Here is a 21,649-nt window from a genome sequence, read left to right on the forward strand (position 1 = left end):
GTAATCCGTGCTATCCGACAACACGGGTACACTAACTAGAGGTAGGTTTTGGCAAGGACTGCTGAGACAATAATCCATGTTTCCTCCTACCTCCTATCCACGCAGCGTTTGAAGTTCGCAAATTGTGCTAAAATGGCATTTGATCGCGTTTTCCTGGTTTCATACTACCTACGCACCTGTAAGTTCATCTGCGGAAGAGAGGATTTTACTGCAACACTTACAAAATACTGGGTAGGTGCGAAGCTGCCCAGTCACTCCGCTCGCTACCTACTTACATGTACGGTACCTAGGTAGGTAAGTAAGTAGCTAGGTAGGTAGGTAGGTAGGTAGGTACCTAAGTTGGGTGCTATGCTGGCCTACTATGGGCAGAAGCTAGGGGGTTCAGTAGGTACCTACCTACTGAGGCTTATCCTGTCCAACACCAACTCCCCTCCCCACTTCGATCCCCAGGACCCGTCCAATCCAAGTAGCACTACTCATCCCCTCCTCCTTTCTTCCTCCATCCAAGCCACAGCCACCCTTGACAGCCCGCCCTTACCCCTTCTTGTTGATCAGATCAATGAAATCAATCTCCCGGCCATTTGTGTCTGTCCACCTTGTCCATCTGTCTGCCTCCTCGGTTTGTTCTTTTCTCCCTGACTGATATCGTCTCTTTACCCGTTCTTAACGATATCCGCAGCCATTCAACAAACACCAGATCCCCCAATATTCCGGCGTACTATACATAGATTGTTATCGTCTTGTCCTTCACACCACCAACTAAAACCGGCCGCCCAACAGGTCTTGCGCCACTGTTGTTGCTAACTTGTGCCGCTCTTCTCTGTCTTGTACCTACCTACGGTAGAACGACTGTCACGTTCAGCCGATAATCAAACCATACCGCAGCCTTCCCGCCGCGGCGAAGCCGGTGCCCCTCCCTGTACGGCCTTTGACATCCGACCGAGTCCTACATATATTGTACATCTGATCAATTCCACCAGCCAGCTTCCTCCGACAATACACCTACAACAGTGTTCTTTTCCCACCTTCTTACGCAAGTTTTGTTATTGCCTTCTTTTGCGTCAACTGCATTCCCACGCCATACAGGCTCGACAAGATGTCGTGGAAACTCACCAAGAGTATGTGTCCGGAATCACTCCTGTCATATTTGTCAAAACACATTCTTGTCTTCCCCTATGCCAACTGAAGTGTCCACGGGTTTTATCAAACATAGTTTTCCCTCTTCCCCATGATGCTATATCCACCCGTATATTACCCTCACGTAAAGGCTATGTCTCATTGTGATTTCGTTGGCAAACTTAGTGTGACGGGTCCCGTTTCAATTACTTGGCTAATCAAATTTCGATTATACAGAATTGAAAGAGACCCATCTGGGCCCTCTTACAAGCACCTTCTCTCGCAATCCTTCAACATCCACCATCACAGATAAAGACGAAAAGGGACTTCTTCCCACCTCGGCTACCCCTACCCCCAGCGACAATGCCATCGGTTCGTAGACCCATCCACATCATGCTCAGGCTGTTTACAACTACCGGCAGCTATATGCTTACGCGTCCTTCCAGCTGCCTCTGAATCGATGGTGCAGGAGCCTGTAGTCAAACCTCCACAGCCTGGCATTCTTGTAATTACTCTGCACGAAGGCCAAGGGTTTGCTCTGCCCGATCAGCATCGGAATGCTCTTTCCTCACAACATCAATCAGGTTCCATGTCGACTGGTAACGCCCTCAATTCCGCGGGATCCGTACGACCCGGCTCGTCCCAGAGAACCGCTGCTGGGTCCTTTATGAATAGCTCCAGTAGGCCCCAGACATCGGCGGGCGGCTTCTCGGGTATCCCTTCCAACCACGGTCGAATTTCGAGCAAATACTTACCCTACGCTCTAATCGATTTCGATAAGGTCCAGGTGTTTGTAAGTGCCGTGTCAGGTACCCCCGAAAACCCTTTGTGGGCCGGCGACAACATCCAATACAAGTTCGACGTGTCCCGTGTAACAGAACTCGCTGTACATCTCTACCTTCGCAACCCCAATGCACCTGCTGGGTCAGGCAGGAGTCAAGATATATTTATGGGCGTTGTACGTATAAATCCTCGGTTTGAGGAGAAACGTATCTTCGTCGAAGATCCCAAGGCCAGCAAGAAGGATCGCGAGAAGGCGGCTGCCGAATTTTCAAGTCGTGAGCGGGAACGCGGACATAGTGGCCTAGAATGGGTAGATGTACAGTATGGCTCTGGCAAGCTCAAGATTGGAGTTGAGTACATCGAAAACCGGAAGGGAAAACTAACCATGGACGACTTTGAGTTGCTGAAAGTAGTCGGCAAAGGTAGTTTTGGTAAGGTTATGCAAGTGCAAAAGAAGGATACAAACCGAATCTATGCCCTGAAGACAATTCGTAAGGCCCACATCATTTCTCGGTCCGAGGTTGCTCATACACTTGCCGAGCGGTCGGTACTTGCACAGATCAATAACCCCTTCATCGTTCCTCTTAAATTTACCTTCCAGTCCCCAGAAAAGCTATATTTCGTCTTGGCCTTCGTCAATGGTGGCGAGCTCTTTCATCACTTGCAAAAGGAGCAAAGATTTGACGTGAACCGAGCACGCTTCTATACGGCCGAGCTTCTCTGTGCCCTTGAATGTCTGCACGGATTCAACGTCATCTATCGCGACCTCAAGCCCGAAAATATTCTTCTGGACTACCAAGGTCACATTGCGCTGTGTGACTTTGGCCTTTGCAAGCTCGATATGAAGGACGAGGATCGGACCAACACGTTCTGTGGCACACCTGAATACCTTGCTCCGGAGCTACTCATGGGTCAGGGATATAACAAGACGGTAGATTGGTGGACGTTAGGCGTTCTTCTTTACGAGATGTTGACGGGGTTACCTCCCTTTTACGATGAGAATACAAATGAGATGTATCGAAAGATACTCTCCGAGCCTCTACACTTCCCCGGGCCAGAGATAGTACCACCCGCTGCCAAGGATCTACTTACCAAACTCCTCAACCGGAAGCCTGAGGAGCGACTAGGAGCTGGAGGCAGCGCCGAGATCAAAGCGCATCCTTTCTTCCATGCCATAGATTGGCGGAAATTGTTGCAGCGTAAATATGAGCCGACGTTCAAGCCCAGAGTGGTAGGTGGTTCCTTGATCTCTTGTGACAGGTATTTTTAGCTTTGGGGTTAACAGGTTCTCTAGGTGGACGCAACGGATACAGACAATTTTGACCCGGACTTCACGAATGAAGTGCCTCAGGATTCATATGTAGAAGGTCCCATGCTGTCCCAGACGATGCAGGATCAGTTTGCGGGCTTCAGCTACAACCGACCGATTCCAGGGCTAGGAGATGGGGGCGGGAGTATTAAAGATCCCACAGTCATTGGCAGTGTCCAGGATAGACGTAGATGAGCTTGCAGCACTATTGGGTTTGGAATACCTTTGGTCTGCACAATCTAAACAAGCAGATATTTCTCGGTGCAAGCGACCTTGGCCGGCATAAGGCTTTGGAAATTTAGATCCGATAACAGCAGAGGCAGAGTGGTCGAAGAAGGGGTTTCATTGGAGACTATATAGGGCCGCTGTCTAGCAAGGTTTACAGGGGTCGCACAAGAACCAGGCAACTGTATCGAGCATGGACAGGCCAAAGCGTTTGGGAAACGTGAAATTGTAGGCGAAGAGACATTAAAGAAATTATCAGTCTCTCGTGCCATCTCGTCAGTACCCCTATAGGCGGTGCCACTTCTGAATGTCGATGAGGAAAGGGAACTTACGCGAGGACGTCAGCATAAATGGGATTAAATAGAATGATGAGAAATGGGCAAGTCTTGAGATAGGCTACCTCAGCCCTGGTCACCCATTTTCAAATTGACAAGAACGGTTTGCAACAATTGCCTTTATGCGCCCTCACGCCAAACGATTTCTGCATCAACGTAAAGTGTGGTATTTTATCATGCCGTGGCAAAAAAAGACAGAAACGCTTACACAAGAATACTTTCATTCTCGCTATGTGACATATATCCATTTATGCATAAGCTGGAGACAACGGGAGACAAATCATGCACTCTTTCACATATATACACATATATACACATCGACAACAAGATGTAATTGAGTGACTATGGTACTAGAGTCTATGTACTATCGTGGACGTACATAGGAACTAATATAGCTAGAAGGATTGAATTTTCAGAGGCGGAAATAACCACAGGTCAAAGGGAGCCCCCACGCAAGATGAGGGACGGGTTACTCGGAACCAGGGGTGTGTCTCCGAAGACCGGGTCGCCTTCTTGGCTGTAGGGAGGGAAGTACTTTACGACGCATATTGAGTACGTGCACAGATGCTTACTTACATATACCTATCTCGCGTAAAAGAGAAGGCTTGGAATTTGGATGAGGTTACAACTCAATAATCTACCGTATACAGGCACACCTGAGAACCTTGGAACCTACCTACCTACCGAGGTAGGTAGGTGTCTATTCTGCCTAGGTACATTAGACCCACGTATTCCAGTATTCTGTAATGGGAATTCAGTTGAATATTTAGGCACTTAGTGAGTGATGGGATGCAAGTCTGCAAGGAGTTTTATGTTCCCAAGGTTCTCCTTAATCTTATCGATATGCCCCTCACCCACCTAATGCTACCTACATATGTATGTATGTACCTAATGTATCTAGGTACACAGTAGGTACTTATTTCAAAGTGTGTAGGTAAGGTGGGTACAGTACATGGTAGTAGTCATCACGTCACAGCGACCGTGATGACAGCTAACTAAGCGCGGGGTAGGTACCTCCTACATGTACCTAGCAGCAACCCTGCTGCGAGAGGTACTTTGCTCTACCCCTCCAGACTGGCGGCTCACTCATCACCATCACCACGATAGCTCCAATCTCGCTTTCTTGTCCCCCACCTGGATAGTATATAAGTTACATGGTGTAATCTTCTCCTGCTTGCAAAGCCATCGTTCAAGTTTTTCTTTCTTGTTCTCGCCCAACGAATAATTCGCCGCGTCCAGCCCAATTCTCCTAATTTCTGTCCTTCCTCTCTTTCCTGCGTCGCAACCTTGACTGAGCTATCGCGAGACTTTCTTGGTAGGAAATAGAAGGTATGTGAAACACCACCCGCCGCCTGTTACCATTGTTCGTCACCCTCGCCTCGGCCTCACCACCGCTTTTATTCCCTCAATCTCACCTTCGTCCTCATTTCCAATCAGACAAAAAAGAACGCAAACCAATTCTCCTAACTCGTACTTCCAGGTCAGTATCCTTTGCCTCTTCAGATACTCAGAAGCATAGTTAGCTTGTATTCTTCTGGATTACGTGGATCGGCTCCATTTACTGTTCTGCCTCTGGGTCAACTCGGGGTCACACTTTCCAATTTTCCCTCACCTCCTTGCATATCCTGCCTGCTCCCATCGCGCCACTATCGACCATCCAAGTTCATGGTATCCATACTTATTTTGCCATCGGTATACTTGAATTTGTAGCTGACAAATTTCAAGCTTTGACGCAGTCAGCCGTCCCATAGCAACATCCTATTTCCTCCTACCACACAGAGTACCCAGCATGGCTCCAGCTACGTCTCTTCCCACTTGGTCCGCTCTCGAGGAGCATTACAAGACAGTCGGCAAGACCTTCGTCTTGAAGGATGCTTTTGCTTCCGACTCGGCTCGTTTCAACAAGCTCAGCAAGACCTTCCATGACTCCCCCTCCAACACGGACATCTTGTTCGACTTCAGCAAGAACCTCGTTACCGAGGATACCATTAACCTGCTCGTGAAACTAGCACAGGATGCTGGTCTCGAGAAAAAGCGTGATGCCTTGTTCGCTGGTGAAAAGATCAATTTTACCGAGCAGCGTGCTGTGTACCACCCTGCTCTACGCAACGTCGGCGGCTGGGATATGAAGGTTGATGGTCAGGACGTCATGAACAACCCCGGTGGTGTCAACGACGTTCTTAAGCATATGAAGGAGTTCTCGGAGCAAGTTCGCAGCGGTGAGTGGAAGGGGTTCACGGGGAAAAAGTTGACCACCATCATCAACATCGGAATTGGTGGCTCCGATCTGTAAGCCCCTTCCCCTTTCGCGATATGACGCAGGATTAGCTTACTTAGTGTACAATCACAGTGGTCCAGTTATGGTGACGGAGGCCCTTAAGCACTATGGCGCCAAGGATATGACTCTGCATTTCGTTTCCAACATTGACGGCACCCATATGGCTGAAGCCTTGGCCAACTCAGATCCTGAGACTGTTCTTTTCCTTGTAGCATCTAAGACTTTCACCACGGCTGAGACGACGACGAACGCTAACACTGCGAAGTCGTGGTTCCTAGAGAAGACAAGTGGCAAGGGCGAGATTGCCAAACACTTTGTTGCTCTATCTACCAACGAGCCTGAGGTCACCAAGTTCGGTATTGATAGCAAGAACATGTTCGGCTTCGAGAGCTGGGTTGGTGGTCGTTACTCTGTCTGGAGCGCTATAGGTCTCAGCGTCGCCCTCTACATCGGATACGACAACTTCGAGAAGTTTCTAGCTGGTGCACACGAGATGGACAAGCACTTCCGTGAGACACCATTGAAGGACAACATTCCCGTCCTTGGTGGTCTTCTAAGTGTGTGGTACAGTGACTTCTTCGGTGCCCAGACTCATCTAGTCGCTCCGTACGTATACAACCATGGATTATTGATCTTGATGATTACGTTCTGATCGAATTTCTGTCATAGCTTCGACCAATACCTACACCGCTTCCCTGCCTACCTTCAACAGCTGTCTATGGAATCTAATGGCAAGACCATTACATCGGACGGCTCCCCAGCCAAGTACACCACAGGCCCCATCCTATTTGGCGAGCCTTGCACTAACGCGCAACACTCCTTCTTCCAATTGGTACACCAAGGTACCAAACTCATCCCTACGGACTTCATCCTGGCCGCCAAGTCGCACAACCCTATCAGCAACAATTTGCATCAGAAGATGCTAGCCTCCAACTATTTTGCTCAGGCCGAAGCCCTAATGATTGGCAAGACGCCAGAGCAAGTTAAGAGCGAAGGTACACCGGATGACCTAGTACCACACAAAGTGTTCCTGGGTAACCGACCCACGACCAGCATCCTAGTAGGTGGTACCATCGGCCCTGCTGAACTAGGTGCCCTTATCGTTTACTATGAACATCTCACCTTCACCGAAGGCGCCATCTGGGACATTAACTCGTTCGACCAGTGGGGTGTCGAATTAGGCAAGGTGCTAGCCAAGAAGATCCTCAAAGAATTAGATGAGCCCGGCAACGGCGAGGGCCACGACGTCAGCACTGGCAGTCTCATCGGAGCATTCAAGAAGTATGCGGGCAATTGAATACCGAAAAGGGCGACGAGCCATCCACGACTTTAAAAGTTAAGCTTGAAAGTCCTGGGTGAGTAGATTACAGGCTAAAATTGAATTATCTTACTTCACGGGTCCGCTTCTATTCCTCTTTTTTTTTTTTTTTTTTTTTTTTTTTTTGGCTTGTTGGAGTGCGGTTGTGTAGGTAGGGTACGGAATGGATGGGATAAGGCGGGAAGCACTCTGCAAATGAATTGGCATTTGTGACTCACGATGCTCGGGGAATCGCGTCAGACCTATATCACGAGCGAACACAAACGAGCACAAACAACCAAATGGCTGAATTTTAATTGATATGGATCTGGCATGAAGATCATACGGCATCAAGTTGGGCTCCTAAAACTGTGCCTAGTGAACTAAGATTCATATACAGGACTTATAAATGGTAACCTGACTAAGGCTGGAGGTCTTAAAATTGACCTTTTCACATCAAACCAATATGGGTACACGCAGTGCACTCTCTTGAAGCTACCCATGTGGGAATGTCAGCTGGACTTGGTAAGCTGCTTAGTAAAACTTCTTTGACTATTGATATGAAAACTATCAAAATTGAGTATATAAATGGATATAATACAATTCCCGTGTCTTGTTATGGGTTGCGAGTTTTTATCGAAGTAAGCATGCTTGTGCGTGCGTCCTGTGATCTTGGCTCGAATATGTACGGTTCAGATACTCTAGTGTTAAGGCTATATATCTGGCGTTTAAGCTGGCGTATACTCCGAGTCCTATTGAGGAGGAGGAGGAGGAGGTGAAGGAAAAGAAGGAGAGTAGACAGAGGGGATCTTACAGGAGAACAGGTATGAAGAATTTTAGGCGGTGATATCTAGAATTATATGTATGACATTGTTGTTGAACTTTGACGCCCCGTCAACAAGTAATTATTGAATGATGTATGTAAATGACTTGGAATTCTATACGAGTCAAGGAGAAATGCTTTAGATTATTCTGTTGTGGTGAATAGGATTTTAGAAGGGAAGCTTTCAAATGGGAAGGAATAGTATAGTCTTTCAATTTAGCCCATTTACCATTATAATTCCCGTTATATGGAAAGCAAAGCACAACTCTGGATGTGGCCCGCGAGGTATATGCATGTCTTCTTGGTTTTTGTTAGGCTCTCATAAGCAGTGTTTATTCGTATTCAAAAAGGTAAATTGAACACCATGTCGTATCTATCCTACTCCTACATGTAACATGTAAGTTGACTGACTACCACCTACTTAGCTAGCTACATACGTCTTTGCTTGTAAGGAGATATTGATATGAGGTACTATTCGGAAAGTTGTCTTACTTAATGGGACAGAGTACACAATGGAGGCTGAGTAAGTACATATAATCCGTCCTGAAACAGTATAATTATCGTATTTGACAATTCATAGGTTCAACGCGGTATCGCTTTCATGAAGTAGCCAGCTATGATTGAGTAGCAGCGGCGTGGTCACGATCAGGGTCGGAATAAATCGGGGTCTAGTGTGAATCCTAAACAATCAGGCAGGCGGCTCCCGTAGCTTGGCACGGAGGCCGCTTGCTACTTTTCACGTGTAGATGCGGTTCATGAGTAGAAGATCAAAACTAGACTACCGCGATACCCTTGACACTGGTCCCAAATAGGATATTGGCATAAGCGAACGCTATCTGTTCGAAACGATCGTTTGGTTGCGGGCAATGGTAGATAGGTCAGGCTCGGCGCAAATTCAGTAGTAGTTGGGCAGCAAATCGGGCCGTAAAGCCTAGTATCGCCAGATTCGCTTCAAATGAAGCGATCTATATTACGATGGCCACGGAGACGAATATGCAAGAAGCGATAATTTCGCCGCGGTATCTCCTTGCATGCTGCAGGGAGCAATAACTTGAAGCAACAAGAAAGGGAACTCATGTGAAATGGGCTCAGTAAGCGCTGGTTGTTCTTTCGTTTAGTTTCTTTGCGCTGTATAAATAACATTAGCGTATCTGGCTATTGATCCAATGAAAGCGACGACAGTAATAGAGGCGCGACAAACCATCGTGAAATGGTGTACTGCGGCTACTGTCATTAGTGTGAGTGGAATCAGGTGGGCCAAAGCCGAGAAGAAAGGGCCCAACCGTGACGTCCGGGGTGGAGTCTTTCATTGCTGGAGGATGGGGAAGATATCGTGGTAAGTCTACTAATAAGTACGCTACTGGCATCCAGGCTCAAGGCGCAAGAAGGTGAAGGACCAAGTAAGGGAACGTTACCGCCCGTTGTCTAAGTCGATGGGACTCAAGTCGTACCGAAATTAGGCAACCGTTGACGCTAGGCCGACAGAGCAGGTATCCACGCCGTATACTGTCGGCACCCTACATTGCAGACATGCTCTGTAGGTGCAATCGTTGATGGTGAATCGAAACTCAAAGACCAGGATACTGGCGATGTTGTTTCCAGCCGTGGAGGCATAGTGGGCCTGTAAATCCCGGAGTCCTTTAAGTATCTAACGTGGTGGAAACTGGGGAATTAGTGTATCACGTGATAGTAAGCTGCTCGTCGCTAGGAATCTCGAATGCCTACACCTGTATAGTTCAGTTGTAAGAAAGCCGACCTTGTCAGGTTCCCCTTGACGGGCAGGCTTTTTGTGAGATTCGTGATACTTCACTTTTGTCCTCAGCCACCTGCTCTGGAAAATTCCCATCGCGGGTCTCCGGGGTCACGCGTGGCGCGATACCTGTTACACGTGTACAAGCTGAACGCGTAGTTCACCTTTTGCTACCGGCGTAATGGTAGCTGTTACTGATCGATCTTGGAAATGAGGTTACACAGACTTCGCTTCATGAAACAAGCCAATGAGACCTAGGCGGTCAGGGCTGGCAGACCAGTTGTATAAAGAGTCAAGTCAAGCCACCAAGACCAAAAAGGAATTGAGTGACCGGGGACTTTTGCAGGCCTCGTAGATTATCATATTCTAAATACCATCAAATTCCAAGCCCATATCTCTGCCCTTGTTTTAGTGGACGAGAGTAACCCAACGATCCCATCATTCCACGATATAGAGAATGAAGCATGTTCCACGACTTTTGCGCAAAAATAATCTAGCTTTCCGACACTGAAATCACATGGAGGGAGATGAGACGCAGTTATTTTCAGATGATGACAGGGAGAATCACCCTATCTCCAAGCGCTCGGCTTCCGAAGAACCGAATACCGCCCCTGGTGCCAAAAGAATCAAGATACTTTATGATGCGCGTCCAAAGGCAGAATCTGGGCCTCCGGCTGCACCACAGCGAATCCCTTTCCCAGACAAGGTATGTTAGTTCCATTGAGATGACATGAATCGTTCTAAGTGTCTTCAAGCCCACAGTTATAGAAGAAAGAAATGGCGAGATTGAGTTTCGAGTTGTCAACAACGATGGCAGCAGAGAGAACACAATTATCCTCACAGGTCTTAAATGTCTATTTCAGAAACAACTGCCAGAGATGCCTAAAGCGTATATCGCACGTCTTGTTTACGACCGTACTCATTTATCCATCGCTCTTGTGAAGAAGCCTCATGAAGTTATTGGCGGGATAGCATACCGTGAATTCCGAACCCGGAAGTTTGCTGAAATCGTGTTTTGCGCGGTCGAAGCCGATCAGCAAGTCAAAGGGTATGGAGCTCACCTCATGGCTCATCTGAAGGATTATGTCAGAGTCACTTCGCCTATTATGCATTTCTTGACCTACGCCGACAATCATGCTACCGGTTACTTCCAAAAACAGGGCTTTTCTAAAGACATTAGTCTAGACAAGTCTATCTGGATGGGGTGCATTAAGGATTACGAAGGAGGAACGCTGATGCATTGCCCAATGATTCCTCGAATTCGTTATCTCGAAGCTGGCCGTATGCTTCTTAAGCAGAAAGAAACTATACAGGCCAAACTTCGTCTCTTAAGTAAAAGCGACGTCGTCCACCAACCCCCCCAGCAATGGACGGACGGCACCATCATGCCAATTGATCCACTCTCTAACCCTGCTATCAAGGCAACGGGCTGGTCTCCAAGCATGGACGAACTAGCCCGGGAACCACGCCGTGGACCCCATTTCAACGAACTTCATCGTTTCTTATCCCAGATCCAATTCCATAAACAAGCATGGCCCTTCCTCTATCCAGTAAATAAAGACGAAGTTACAGACTATTACGATGTTATTACTTCGCCAATGGATCTGTCGACTATAGAAGATAAATTGAAGCGAGACCTTTATGCTGCTCCGAAGGGCCTTGTTAATGACCTGAAGTTGATGTTTAGTAATTGTCGGCAGTATAACGACGCGTCAACGGTTTATAGCAAGTGTGCGGCCAGGCTGGAGAAGTATATGTGGAGTCTCATTAAGGAGATTCCGGAGTGGTTTGAATTGGTCGACGAACAATGATTGGTGCCAGCGCGTCTCTATCTTTAGAGCTATGTCTGTTGCCTATGGCGAGGCTTTGCCATAGGTGGGAGCCGGTCTTAAGCGACTGATTTCGGATGTGATGCAGAGCAGGATGAAGGAGATTCTACTGTCAATTTCAGAAGCGCTTTGAATTACTTGACTCTTTCCACACATTGACGCCATTGTTATCTGGTCAGTTTCACTAGGTACTCCTAGCTGGGAAATTACGTTATTCACCATCTGAGACTCAAGTGGCTTGGTGGGATGTGGAAATAAATAGTAGACGGTGAATGAGTTACCGCGGATCGCCCTTTGCTGTTTCATCATCCCGAGCACTGCCCGAGTACTTACCTAGTCTTAAAAGTCATGTATAGTAGTTGGGTAGACTAACACGCTGCTCGACTGGGGTGGTAACGGCCACACTTGCGAACGTTATGTACGTTCTTACGATGATGCTTGATCTTACCTGCCTTGTTTGGTTCTATAACAAGCTAGGTAGTTGAATCTGTTTTGGAAATAAGACGGTTACTCTTTCGTGTGTTTCGGTGCATTTGCGGTAATACTTGGCTGGTTAAGTAGGTAGGTGCCGTAGTGTACAGTAGGTGGTTAGTGGGGGAAATTAGTCCATCAAATATAGCCTTCGTACTGCTTGGGGAAAAAAAAAAGAAAAAAAAAAGGCTGGTCGCTTACCTTCTCGAATAAAACTTCAACGATTCTACACCTTTGTAGGCACGTCGTTAGTAGATTGTGGAAATGTAGTTGGGATGGAAGAAATGTGATTAGTACTTAGTCATACAAGGCTCTCCAATAGGAACCTGGAGTATCTAAACCTACGTAGGATCAGGAGCCTCCGAGGAGGGTGTTATCAAAGGTTAAGTATGCCACTATGTTAGGGTAAGGTAAGTAGCAAATAATGATCCGAGAAGAGGAAGATAGGATAAAAGGGAACCAAGTTCATTTCATCTAACATGTTACCTATTGCGTAAGAAGCCATCCTTGTCCACTATCAGCTATCAACGTGTGCTATGTCCTCATACATAGTCTCCATTGGTAGCTAGAGTCATAGCCATTGGCAGACTACTCGGCATAGATTGTATTATGACATCTTACATAGCACTCGTGAGTAATACCAGTAGCCTGTAAGTAGGTATGTGAAGATGTCACCGAGGTGGAAATGGGCTTACATAGTAGACACGAGTACCCCACTAACAATACCTGTGAGCACTAGTGAAAGTGGCCATGACGTCTTCGCAGAGGGGCTGACTGCCAAGTTAGTACTAGAGTGTCTGCACTAATCTAAGTAATGAACAATCTACAGTAAGTACCTGTTTAAACTAGCATACATGGCTAGATAGGTATCATGGAGGGAGAGAGGGATGTAGGTATTGGTCCGTATTGCCGTTGAAACACGGATGGTAGTCAATACTCGATGACTACCATATACCTCCCTATATAATACGCGCATACAGTATGTAGTGAGGAGGCAGTTGGGGCATGAGCGACATCGGCCTGCTTATAGCAGTGAATGCAAGCCGAGTTGCAAGCATCGTAATAAATATGCGTGGGTGGTTGTGCCGAGTTGAAGCATTAGGCGGGAAAGGAAAGGAAACCAAGCCAAACCGCTCGTTCTGCTCGGGCTCTTGGTGTATCTAGAAGGTACCACGTACTCACATCGCCTGTCGAGCCCGCCCTGCGTGTATTTGGAAGGTTCCTACACAGTACTGGGATCTCTTGCAACGTATATGCGAGATTTTGGTGCTGTCGGCCCTCGAATACAGCCAATCTTGGGGGTGCGTTAAACCGTGTCGCACGATTGATGCATGAGGGAATTGTACCTATGTACTCAAGGTATCACACTGCAGCATTCGACCATGGAATTGACGCTGTTGTAGGTATTGCAATGTATCCCGATGTAGGCATATGCCAAAACAGTCACGGGTAGGGAGTTACTTAAGTACATATGTACATAGTAGGCACTTCCCTACCTAGAGGTAGTAAGATGTATTCAATTTCCTGGCGGAAGACGCATCCATCCACCTTGTCTGTGCCTGTTCCTGTGCCTGAACAGTTAAATCTAGGTACAAATCTACCAGGAGGTCCTGGTGACATACTCCCGCTAGTACCTAATCAAGTGGCTTCGTTCTGCACGTGCACACCCTCAATACGTGAGGTTGAAGTTAACGGACGGCAGCAGTACTTACCCAAGAAAGTAAGTGCTTTTGCCCGCTTCATAGTGGGGTGGTACAGTTGCCGGTACTCCGGGGTACTACGGGGTACTACGGAATACCTGCCCCTCCATCCTCACATCCTCCACCCTAGTCCACCCCTCACTGCGTGCGCTTGCCCGGCATCCTCCCTTGCCTGATTGGATTGACGCATTCTCTCACCTTTTCTCGTCTCCTCTGCATTGATGTGACGAGAATCACCTATAAGAACTCTCTCCTTCCCCGCCTCATTCGACTTCCCTTTCAATTTCCTAGCATACCTCACCACAAATCTTCCTTTCACATCCAATTGACCTTGCTCATTCCGCCATATCCTTTGCTCTATACACATCCCGCGTCCTCTATCACCATGGCTAAGAAAGCTGTTCATTTCGGCGCTGGCAACATTGGCCGAGGCTTCGTTGCCTGCTTTCTCCACGAGGCCGGCTACCAGGTCGTCTTCGCTGATGTCGTAGATGCCCTCGTCGACTCTCTCAATAAGCAGCCTTCTTACAACGTCGTCGAGCTAGGTACTCATGGTACTACCCAGAAGACTATCACAAACTATATCGCCGTCAACTCTCGCACAGACGAGGCCAAGCTAATCGATGAGATTGCTTCTGCCGACATCGTGACCTGCTCTGTTGGTCCTAGAATCCTCCAGTTCATCGCTCCCGTCATTGCCAAGGGTGTTGCCAAGCGTACCCTCGAACAGACCCCCCTCGCTGTCATCGCCTGCGAGAACATGATCAACAATACCTCCAACTTGGCTGGTCACATCAAGGACCCCAAAAACACGCCTGCCGAGAGCTTGGCCGACCATGACAAGAAGACTGTCTACGCCAACTCGGCTGTTGACCGCATCGTCCCCGACAAGAAGGGCGAGCCTACCCTTGATGTTCAACTTGAACTCTTCTACGAGTGGGTCGTTGAGACGACCCCATTCACCAACTCTGGCGTCACCAAGCCTGAGATTCCGGCTATCCACTGGGTCGACAACCTCGACCCCTACATCGAGCGCAAGCTGTACACAGTCAACACTTCTCACGCCACGGCCGCGTACTACGGTTACAACCGTGGTAAGGCCACCATTCATGAGGCCATGGCCGACCCCAGCATCCGAGAATCAGTTGCTGCTGCCATCTCCGAAACCGCCGCCTTTATCGTCAAGAAGCACGGCGTCTCTAAGGATGAACAGGATGCGTACAAGAACAAGATTCTTGACAGGATCAGCAACCCTAATCTCGATGACTCTGTCAAGCGTGTAGGCCGTGAGCCGCTGAGGAAGCTTGGACGTCGCGAGCGACTCATCGGACCCGCGGCTTCGCTTGCCGAGGAGGGTATGGAGACTTCAGCACTGTTGGCAGCTGCTGAGATGGCGTTCCGTTTCCAAAATGTGGATGGTGATAATGAGAGCAAGGAACTGGCCAAGATAATGTCTGAGAAGAGTGCCGACGAAGTGGTCAGCCAAGTCTCTGGCCTCGAAACCACGCACCCACTTTACTCCAAAGTCAAGGCCGTAGTGGAGAAGGTACAGGCGGATAGCCGTGATTGACAGGTATCCCGAGGAGAGGTGTCTGGTTCGGAATCCGGACCTGGTTTTTCCACGAAGTTATGATATGTTAGCGGGCGCGCTCGGGTTTTCTTTTGAGGGACTAATATAAGGAACAAAACGGCGTTTAGCAATGATATCGGGAGGGCATCAATGGGCGCAAGGGATTCGCGCAATATGCCTAGGCATGATGAGTTGGCACAAGCCTGAGCTGCGTTATATTGTCCTCGTGATCGTACACTGCATTTCCACTACAATACAAGTGATAGAGGATCGTGTGCAATTAGACGATAAAGAGTGGCCTATACTAGAAGATCGCTTCACCATTACCTATCTGCTTATTTCTTTGAATGGACCGTGACGCCCCATATGTACCGATGATCGTAGCGGAGGGCAAACTGTGTTGTTTTGTCGGCCATTGTGCTGTAACACGTATATGCAACCACTAGTACGTAGTATATGCAGTATCCAGGTGAGTTGGTAGCTGATTAGATAGGTAGCCGATAAGATAGGGCCTGAGTCTGGCCTCAGGCACTAGCCACACCTCTCTAAGTACTTGTACATGCCTGGCAGAGGTGGGGATAGAAATACATGTAGGTACTTAGGGCCCACAGGCAACCAATGACCATCCATCATCTAGTTCAATACCTCGATCTGTCAACTAAGTGAGTCCAAGCTAACTTGGACGATGGTCAATTATCGACACCTCCTACGACGTGACCGACCGACCGACCGACTTTCCACTCCCCTCTTCCACTACCATTCCTGCGCACGGCATCGACGACGAGTTCCGCGAGAACGAGGCGAACGAGAAGAACGTATAAAGACGAGCGGCTACTTCGCAGCTGTAATATAGGCGAGGACGAGTGTGCTTTTATTATAGACCTGGTTCTGATCAGCCATACCTACACGGCTAGGAGTTCTCCTCCACATGAGCTTCTGGCCTACCTAACACTACCTTCGCCAATTGATTCCCTGCCGACCGTCCTCGACCGTCCACCTAGGTCTCGCCATATAACTAAGTTGCGGTCGCGAACATGAGGCTAGACGTAAAGGTGTGTATTCGCAGTGTCTCGTAGTTAGGTGGTGGGGCTCTGTTCAGATTCTCCCAAGGCTGTGTTTCTCCCGGATGAAGACTCGTCTGTGCTTTGAATCTGCTGCCGGGCGTCCTTGGTAGCTTGATCAACTCTTCCGAATTCCGCTCTAGAGCAGCCAAGATACAGTATCCATTGCTAATGCGGTCTGCACATACAGCGTCAGCTCTTTGCGCGCAGCGAGCGTGTCAAATCGGTCGACTTCCACCCCCAGGAGCCTTGGATCTTGACCACACTCTACAGCGGCATGTCTTCTATATTCGCTAACTTTGTTACTGCCTACTGACCATAACCCAGGCCATGTTTACATATGGTCTTACGAGACGCAGCAGGTTGTCAAGACTTTCGAGGTTCGTTTGTCTTACCTCCGCCATAAGGATCACTGGACTGCTTGCGCAGCTCTCCCCCTTATTGCAGTTGCTCTTTGCAGACGAGCGATCACTGACACCACCCCGTTGTATAGTTAACCGACGTTCCTGTGCGAGCTGGTCGTTTCATCGCTAGGAAGAATTGGATTGTCTGCGGGTCTGATGATTTCCAACTCCGAGTTTATAATTATAACACCTCAGAGAAAGTCACCTCCTTCGAAGCGCACCCAGATTACATTCGGGCCATCGTTGTTCACCCCACGCAACCTTTCGTCCTGACAGCTAGTGATGATGTGAGGAATATAGCTTCTTTATGTTGTGATGATTGCTAACAGATTCATAGATGACTATTAAACTGGTATGTCGCACTTATCACGCTCATTAGTGCTTCTACCACTACTGTATAAAATTACTAACCTTTATCAGTGGGATTGGGAACGTCAATGTACGTTTTGGTGCAGCCATCCTGTATTCATTCTTGTTGCTGCTCTTCACCAGTACTAAACCACAACTGCCTCACAGGGAAATGCGTTCAGGTCTTCGAGGGTCACAGTCACTATGTAATGAGCCTGGCAATAAACCCGAAAGATACCAACACCTTTGCATCGGCCTGCTTGGATAGGTAATTTGAGTCCCCTTTACCTCGAAATTTTCCAAAAGTACTGACTGACTGCGCAGAACCGTCAAAATTTGGAGTCTCGGGTCATCATCCCCAAATTTTACCCTCGAAGCCCATGAGACAAAGGGCGTCAATCACGTAGACGTTAGTCCCAATTATTTGCTTCGCAGACTTTGACTGTCTCATAGAGTCTAACAGAGACACAGTACTATCCCCATAGTGACAAGCCATATCTTCTAACAACTTCGGATGATCGGACCGTCAAGTCAGTTCTATGTTTCTCATTCTTAGCAACGCATCACACTGACTTACCACCACCATAGAGTCTGGGATTATACGACCAAATCTCTTATAGCTAGCTTGGAAGGACATACAAGTAACGTATCTTTCGCTGTCTACCATCCTGAGCTGCCCATAATTATCTCGGGTTCCGAAGATGGAACTATCAGAATGTGGCACGCCAATAGTGAGTATATCACATATAATCCAAGAAGTAATGTGAAAGAGTTGAGCTCTCAACTAACTCCTCCTAGCCTACAGGTTTGAACAATCTCTCAACTACGGCCTAGAGCGATGTTGGGCTGTAGCATATCAACGTGGCAAGCAGGGCATCGCTGTCGGCTTTGATGATGGTGCCGTAGTGGTCAAATTAGGTCGCGAAGAACCCGCCGTGTCTATGGATGGTTCTGGCAAGCTAATTTGGGCACGACATAATGAAATTGTCTCATCTATCATCAAGGGTGGTGGTATGTGATGCTCTAAACAACAACAGGGTTCTCTTACTAACAAAAATCTAGATGCGTCTGTTAAAGATAATGTACCCATCACACTTCCAACTAAGGAACTGGGCACTTGCGAGATATACCCGCAAACTCTGCTCCACTCTCCAAATGGACGTTTTGTCGCAGTCTGTGGCGATGGTGAATGTAGGTGTCACGGGATTCGAATCCTACTCAGGTGATCATATCCTAACAATGCCGTATAGATATTATCTACACCGCTCTGGCCTGGCGTAACAAGTCTTTTGGTTCAGCTCTAGACTTCGTGTGGGCTTCCAAAGAGAACAGCAATGATTATGCCATAAGGGAATCTAGTACTGGTGAGTAGCCATTCACTGTGTTGTCCTAACTATCACCACCATTGATATAATTCATTTTTGATTTTCCCTTTACTCAAGGGTTACATGTGCTAATACTAAGCTTGCTATTTACAGTGATCAAGGTCTACAAGAACTTCGTCGAGAAACCCGGTGGCTTAGACATCCCATTCCAGGTTGACGGTTTGACTGGCGGTATTCTCCTGGGTGTAAAGGGCTCAGGAGGGATATCTTTCTACGATTGGGCAACTGGTGGCCTTGTCCGACGGTGGGTTTTAGACACCTCCCTTGCTGATTTAACCTAAGAGTTTGGATGCTAATGCGCTAAGTAGAATCGAGGTCGAGCCACGCCAAGTTTACTGGTCAGAGAGCGGCGAGCTTGTTACGTTAGCTTGCGAGGACACCTTTTATGTCCTGAGATACTCGCGCGAGAACTATATTGAAGCCGTTCGAGCTGGGCAAGTTGACGAAGATGGCGTGGAAGCTGCCTTTGAGGTCATCACGGATATCGCAGAGAGGTAGGTTACCTTCATCTCCATTGTAAGAAGTATTGGTGTACTAAATCTGTCACAGCGTTCGCACCGGCGAGTGGGTGGGCGATTCGTTCATCTACACCAACAGCACCAACCGGTTGAACAGCTTAGTCGGCGACCAAACTTACACAATCACTCACTTCGACCAGCCTATGTACTCATTGGGTTTTATCCAGAGGGATTCGAGGATTTACCTCGTGGACAAAGATGTCAATGTTACGTCCTTCGCCCTTTCGCTTCCTGTTCTAGAGTACCAAACTCTAGTATTGCGAAATGAAATGGAGACAGCGGCCGAGCTGTTACCCAGCATCCCGAGCGATCAGCTCAATAAGATTGCCAGGTTCCTAGAAGGACAGGGCTACAAAGAGCTGGCGCTCGAAGTAGCTACTGACCCCGAGCACAAGTTCGACCTTGCCCTTGCGCTGAATCAGCTAGAAATTGCTCTGGAGCTGGCACGTGAGGCTGACGTGGAACATAAATGGAAGACGGTCGGTGACACAGCGCTCGCTGCCTGGGACATAGCGCTTGCCACCGAATGCTTCACACACGCGAGAGATCTTGGCTCTTTGCTCTTGATCTACTCAAGCACCTCGGATCGGGAGGGCTTAAAGGCACTATCTACACAAGCTGAAGAATCTGGCGCTCATAACGTTGCATTTACTAGCAAATGGCTGCTGGGTGATACGGCTGGTTGTGTGGATATACTCGTCAAAACAAACCGCCTGGCGGAAGCTGTCCTCTTCTCTCAGACGTATAAACCCAGTCTGACAACAAAGGCAGTCAATGGATGGAAGGAAAGCCTAGACAAATCAAAAAAGGGACGTGTGGCCAAGATTATTGGCGTCCCAATGGAAGACGAAGATCTGTTCCCAGAATGGGAAGAGTGGTTGCGATTAGAAGAGCAGGGTGGAAGTGTGGATGCTGTGGCCAAGGGCGAAAACAAGGCTGCCGAGTCGGAGGCTGAAGGGTCGAGTGAGGCGTCAGAAGAGGATGATGACGATGACGAAGAAGAAGAAGACGACGAAGACGAGGAGGATGAGTAAGGACGCTACCTTGTCCGTTCGTCGTGGACCAGCGATGGGTTGAACGAGAAGAAAAATAAGTATAAACTCATTTCCCATAGTAGAAGATGTTGCATTCTAATTTGCTACATGAAATGGTGGACTTAGACAGGCGAGCAATGAAAAAAAAAAGGGTTGGAACACTTGGCTTCAAGTGGTTTGTACGTCTAGGTCAGTATCACCACAGTTCTAGTTGTTGTAGTTGGTGAGAGAAGGCAACCCCATCCCAGATATTCGCCCCTCCACTTGTAGTTCTCCTAAAGGCTGAGATGAGAGGATAACTATGGAGACAAAAAGGCCGATCATACCTGATGTATTCGAAGGCGGCTAGATGGGTATAAGTGTTTAATCTTGATAAATACCCATTTTCTGTTTGAAACGGTTGACATGAGATTTCCTTGGGAAGCCGAGATCACCAAAAACGTGCATATTGCTACATAATTCACGAAATGATACCTCCGCGGGTATAAACATCGAAGGGTAGGATGTTATAAGCTTGGTAATTACATGATCTTGTAACACAATTAGGTATTCGAGTGTCAAAAACCTAAGCAGCCATGGTTGAGTGATGGTAAGTACATGGTGTGTGTTCTCACAGGCCTTGTAAGCGCGGTCCAGCGTTCCGAATATAAGCACAGTGGGACGAAGATGAGCTCAATCAGAGACAATCTCTACCAAGTCCTTTGGCTCTACATGAGATGCTTTACCAGCACGGTACATGTGGCGAAGCAGGGAGTCACGATGGCAGTAGTGTGAAGTATGAAAGAGATTCTCGGTTGGTGAAGAGAACCTTGCTCACCGAGCGGTATCCTCGGACACGGAAGAATCTACTCCGCATGTAGTCCAGATAAAATGAAAGAGGTCTATCGTAGTAGTCATTCAACATGTATCTTGCTGGTCACTTTATGCTATGCTGAGTAGGCAACTGACTAGGCTAGGCGCCGCGGATTATATTGTATATTATATATTGTATTGCACGAGTTGACGGCCTTCGACAACACCGGTCTCTGCCACTTTTGGTACATTCATGGAAATCCTTTTCGAGTGCGAAAGCCACCCTGTACTTCACCGGCCATAACACAACGTTCCTCTTGCCCTTATCCGTACGTCTTCTGCGGTCATCTCAGCCCTCTATTGTCCATTCCCTTAGCAAACAGTTGACCAGGTGAATTTGCACTCTGTCTCTGTACTGTATCCGGGACGTCGTCGAGCCCCTTTCGTAGACGGTCTCGCATGGCCGTTCTTGGCTGCCAGGCGGGCCATGCATTCTATGCCCGACGTGGCTTCCTTCACCCGTACGTCTAAAGCCACCTATTTTGGTGGTCGTCCTAATCACGTCGCAGAGGGGGGAATTTCCTCACGCGGGCGTTCTAGAATTGCCCTAGCGAGCAACTG

The 21,649-nt window shown here is 48.0% G+C and overlaps 5 protein-coding genes across 5 annotated transcripts; all 5 read left to right on the top strand.

Moving 5' to 3' along the window:
• The first annotated feature begins 828 nt into the window (after window positions 1–828).
• On the top strand, window positions 829–3,425 carry F5B22DRAFT_48712 (Pkinase-domain-containing protein). The gene is made up of 5 exons (XM_047972302.1): window positions 829–919; window positions 981–1,118; window positions 1,354–1,488; window positions 1,563–3,130; window positions 3,194–3,425. The coding sequence occupies exons 2-5, from the start codon at window positions 1,097–1,099 to the stop codon at window positions 3,401–3,403; spliced, it is 1,935 nt and encodes a 644-aa protein (XP_047832741.1). The 5' UTR covers window positions 829–919; window positions 981–1,096; the 3' UTR covers window positions 3,404–3,425.
• A 1,450-nt stretch (window positions 3,426–4,875) lies between these two features.
• Window positions 4,876–7,484, top strand: F5B22DRAFT_598148 (glucose-6-phosphate isomerase). Its single transcript, XM_047974343.1, has 4 exons — window positions 4,876–5,248; window positions 5,494–6,057; window positions 6,119–6,652; window positions 6,716–7,484. The coding sequence occupies exons 2-4, from the start codon at window positions 5,558–5,560 to the stop codon at window positions 7,341–7,343; spliced, it is 1,662 nt and encodes a 553-aa protein (XP_047832742.1). The 5' UTR covers window positions 4,876–5,248; window positions 5,494–5,557; the 3' UTR covers window positions 7,344–7,484.
• Window positions 7,485–9,983: 2,499 nt separating this feature from the next.
• F5B22DRAFT_49220 (histone acetyltransferase GCN5-like protein) lies at window positions 9,984–11,748 on the top strand. Its single transcript, XM_047972369.1, has 2 exons — window positions 9,984–10,622; window positions 10,672–11,748. The coding sequence occupies exons 1-2, from the start codon at window positions 10,434–10,436 to the stop codon at window positions 11,725–11,727; spliced, it is 1,245 nt and encodes a 414-aa protein (XP_047832743.1). The 5' UTR covers window positions 9,984–10,433; the 3' UTR covers window positions 11,728–11,748.
• A 1,950-nt stretch (window positions 11,749–13,698) lies between these two features.
• Window positions 13,699–15,939, top strand: F5B22DRAFT_598166 (mannitol-1-phosphate 5-dehydrogenase). The gene has a single exon (XM_047974344.1). The coding sequence runs from the start codon at window positions 14,302–14,304 to the stop codon at window positions 15,484–15,486; it is 1,185 nt and encodes a 394-aa protein (XP_047832744.1). The 5' UTR covers window positions 13,699–14,301; the 3' UTR covers window positions 15,487–15,939.
• A 20-nt stretch (window positions 15,940–15,959) lies between these two features.
• F5B22DRAFT_49407 (coatomer WD associated region-domain-containing protein) lies at window positions 15,960–20,418 on the top strand. The gene is made up of 16 exons (XM_047972379.1): window positions 15,960–16,538; window positions 16,738–16,822; window positions 16,875–16,927; window positions 17,041–17,238; window positions 17,289–17,303; window positions 17,372–17,390; window positions 17,468–17,567; window positions 17,624–17,708; window positions 17,771–17,829; window positions 17,888–18,030; window positions 18,098–18,310; window positions 18,362–18,490; window positions 18,550–18,663; window positions 18,778–18,928; window positions 18,993–19,178; window positions 19,234–20,418. Exons 1-16 carry the CDS (start codon window positions 16,521–16,523, stop codon window positions 20,234–20,236), a joined length of 2,571 nt encoding a protein of 856 aa, XP_047832745.1. The 5' UTR covers window positions 15,960–16,520; the 3' UTR covers window positions 20,237–20,418.
• The last annotated feature ends 1,231 nt before the right edge of the window (window positions 20,419–21,649 follow it).

The sequence above is a fragment of the Xylaria bambusicola genome (assembly GCF_022495145.1).
Source record: "Xylaria bambusicola strain CBS 139988 unplaced genomic scaffold F5B22scaffold_11, whole genome shotgun sequence".
In the NCBI taxonomy this organism is placed as follows: domain Eukaryota; kingdom Fungi; phylum Ascomycota; class Sordariomycetes; order Xylariales; family Xylariaceae; genus Xylaria; species Xylaria bambusicola.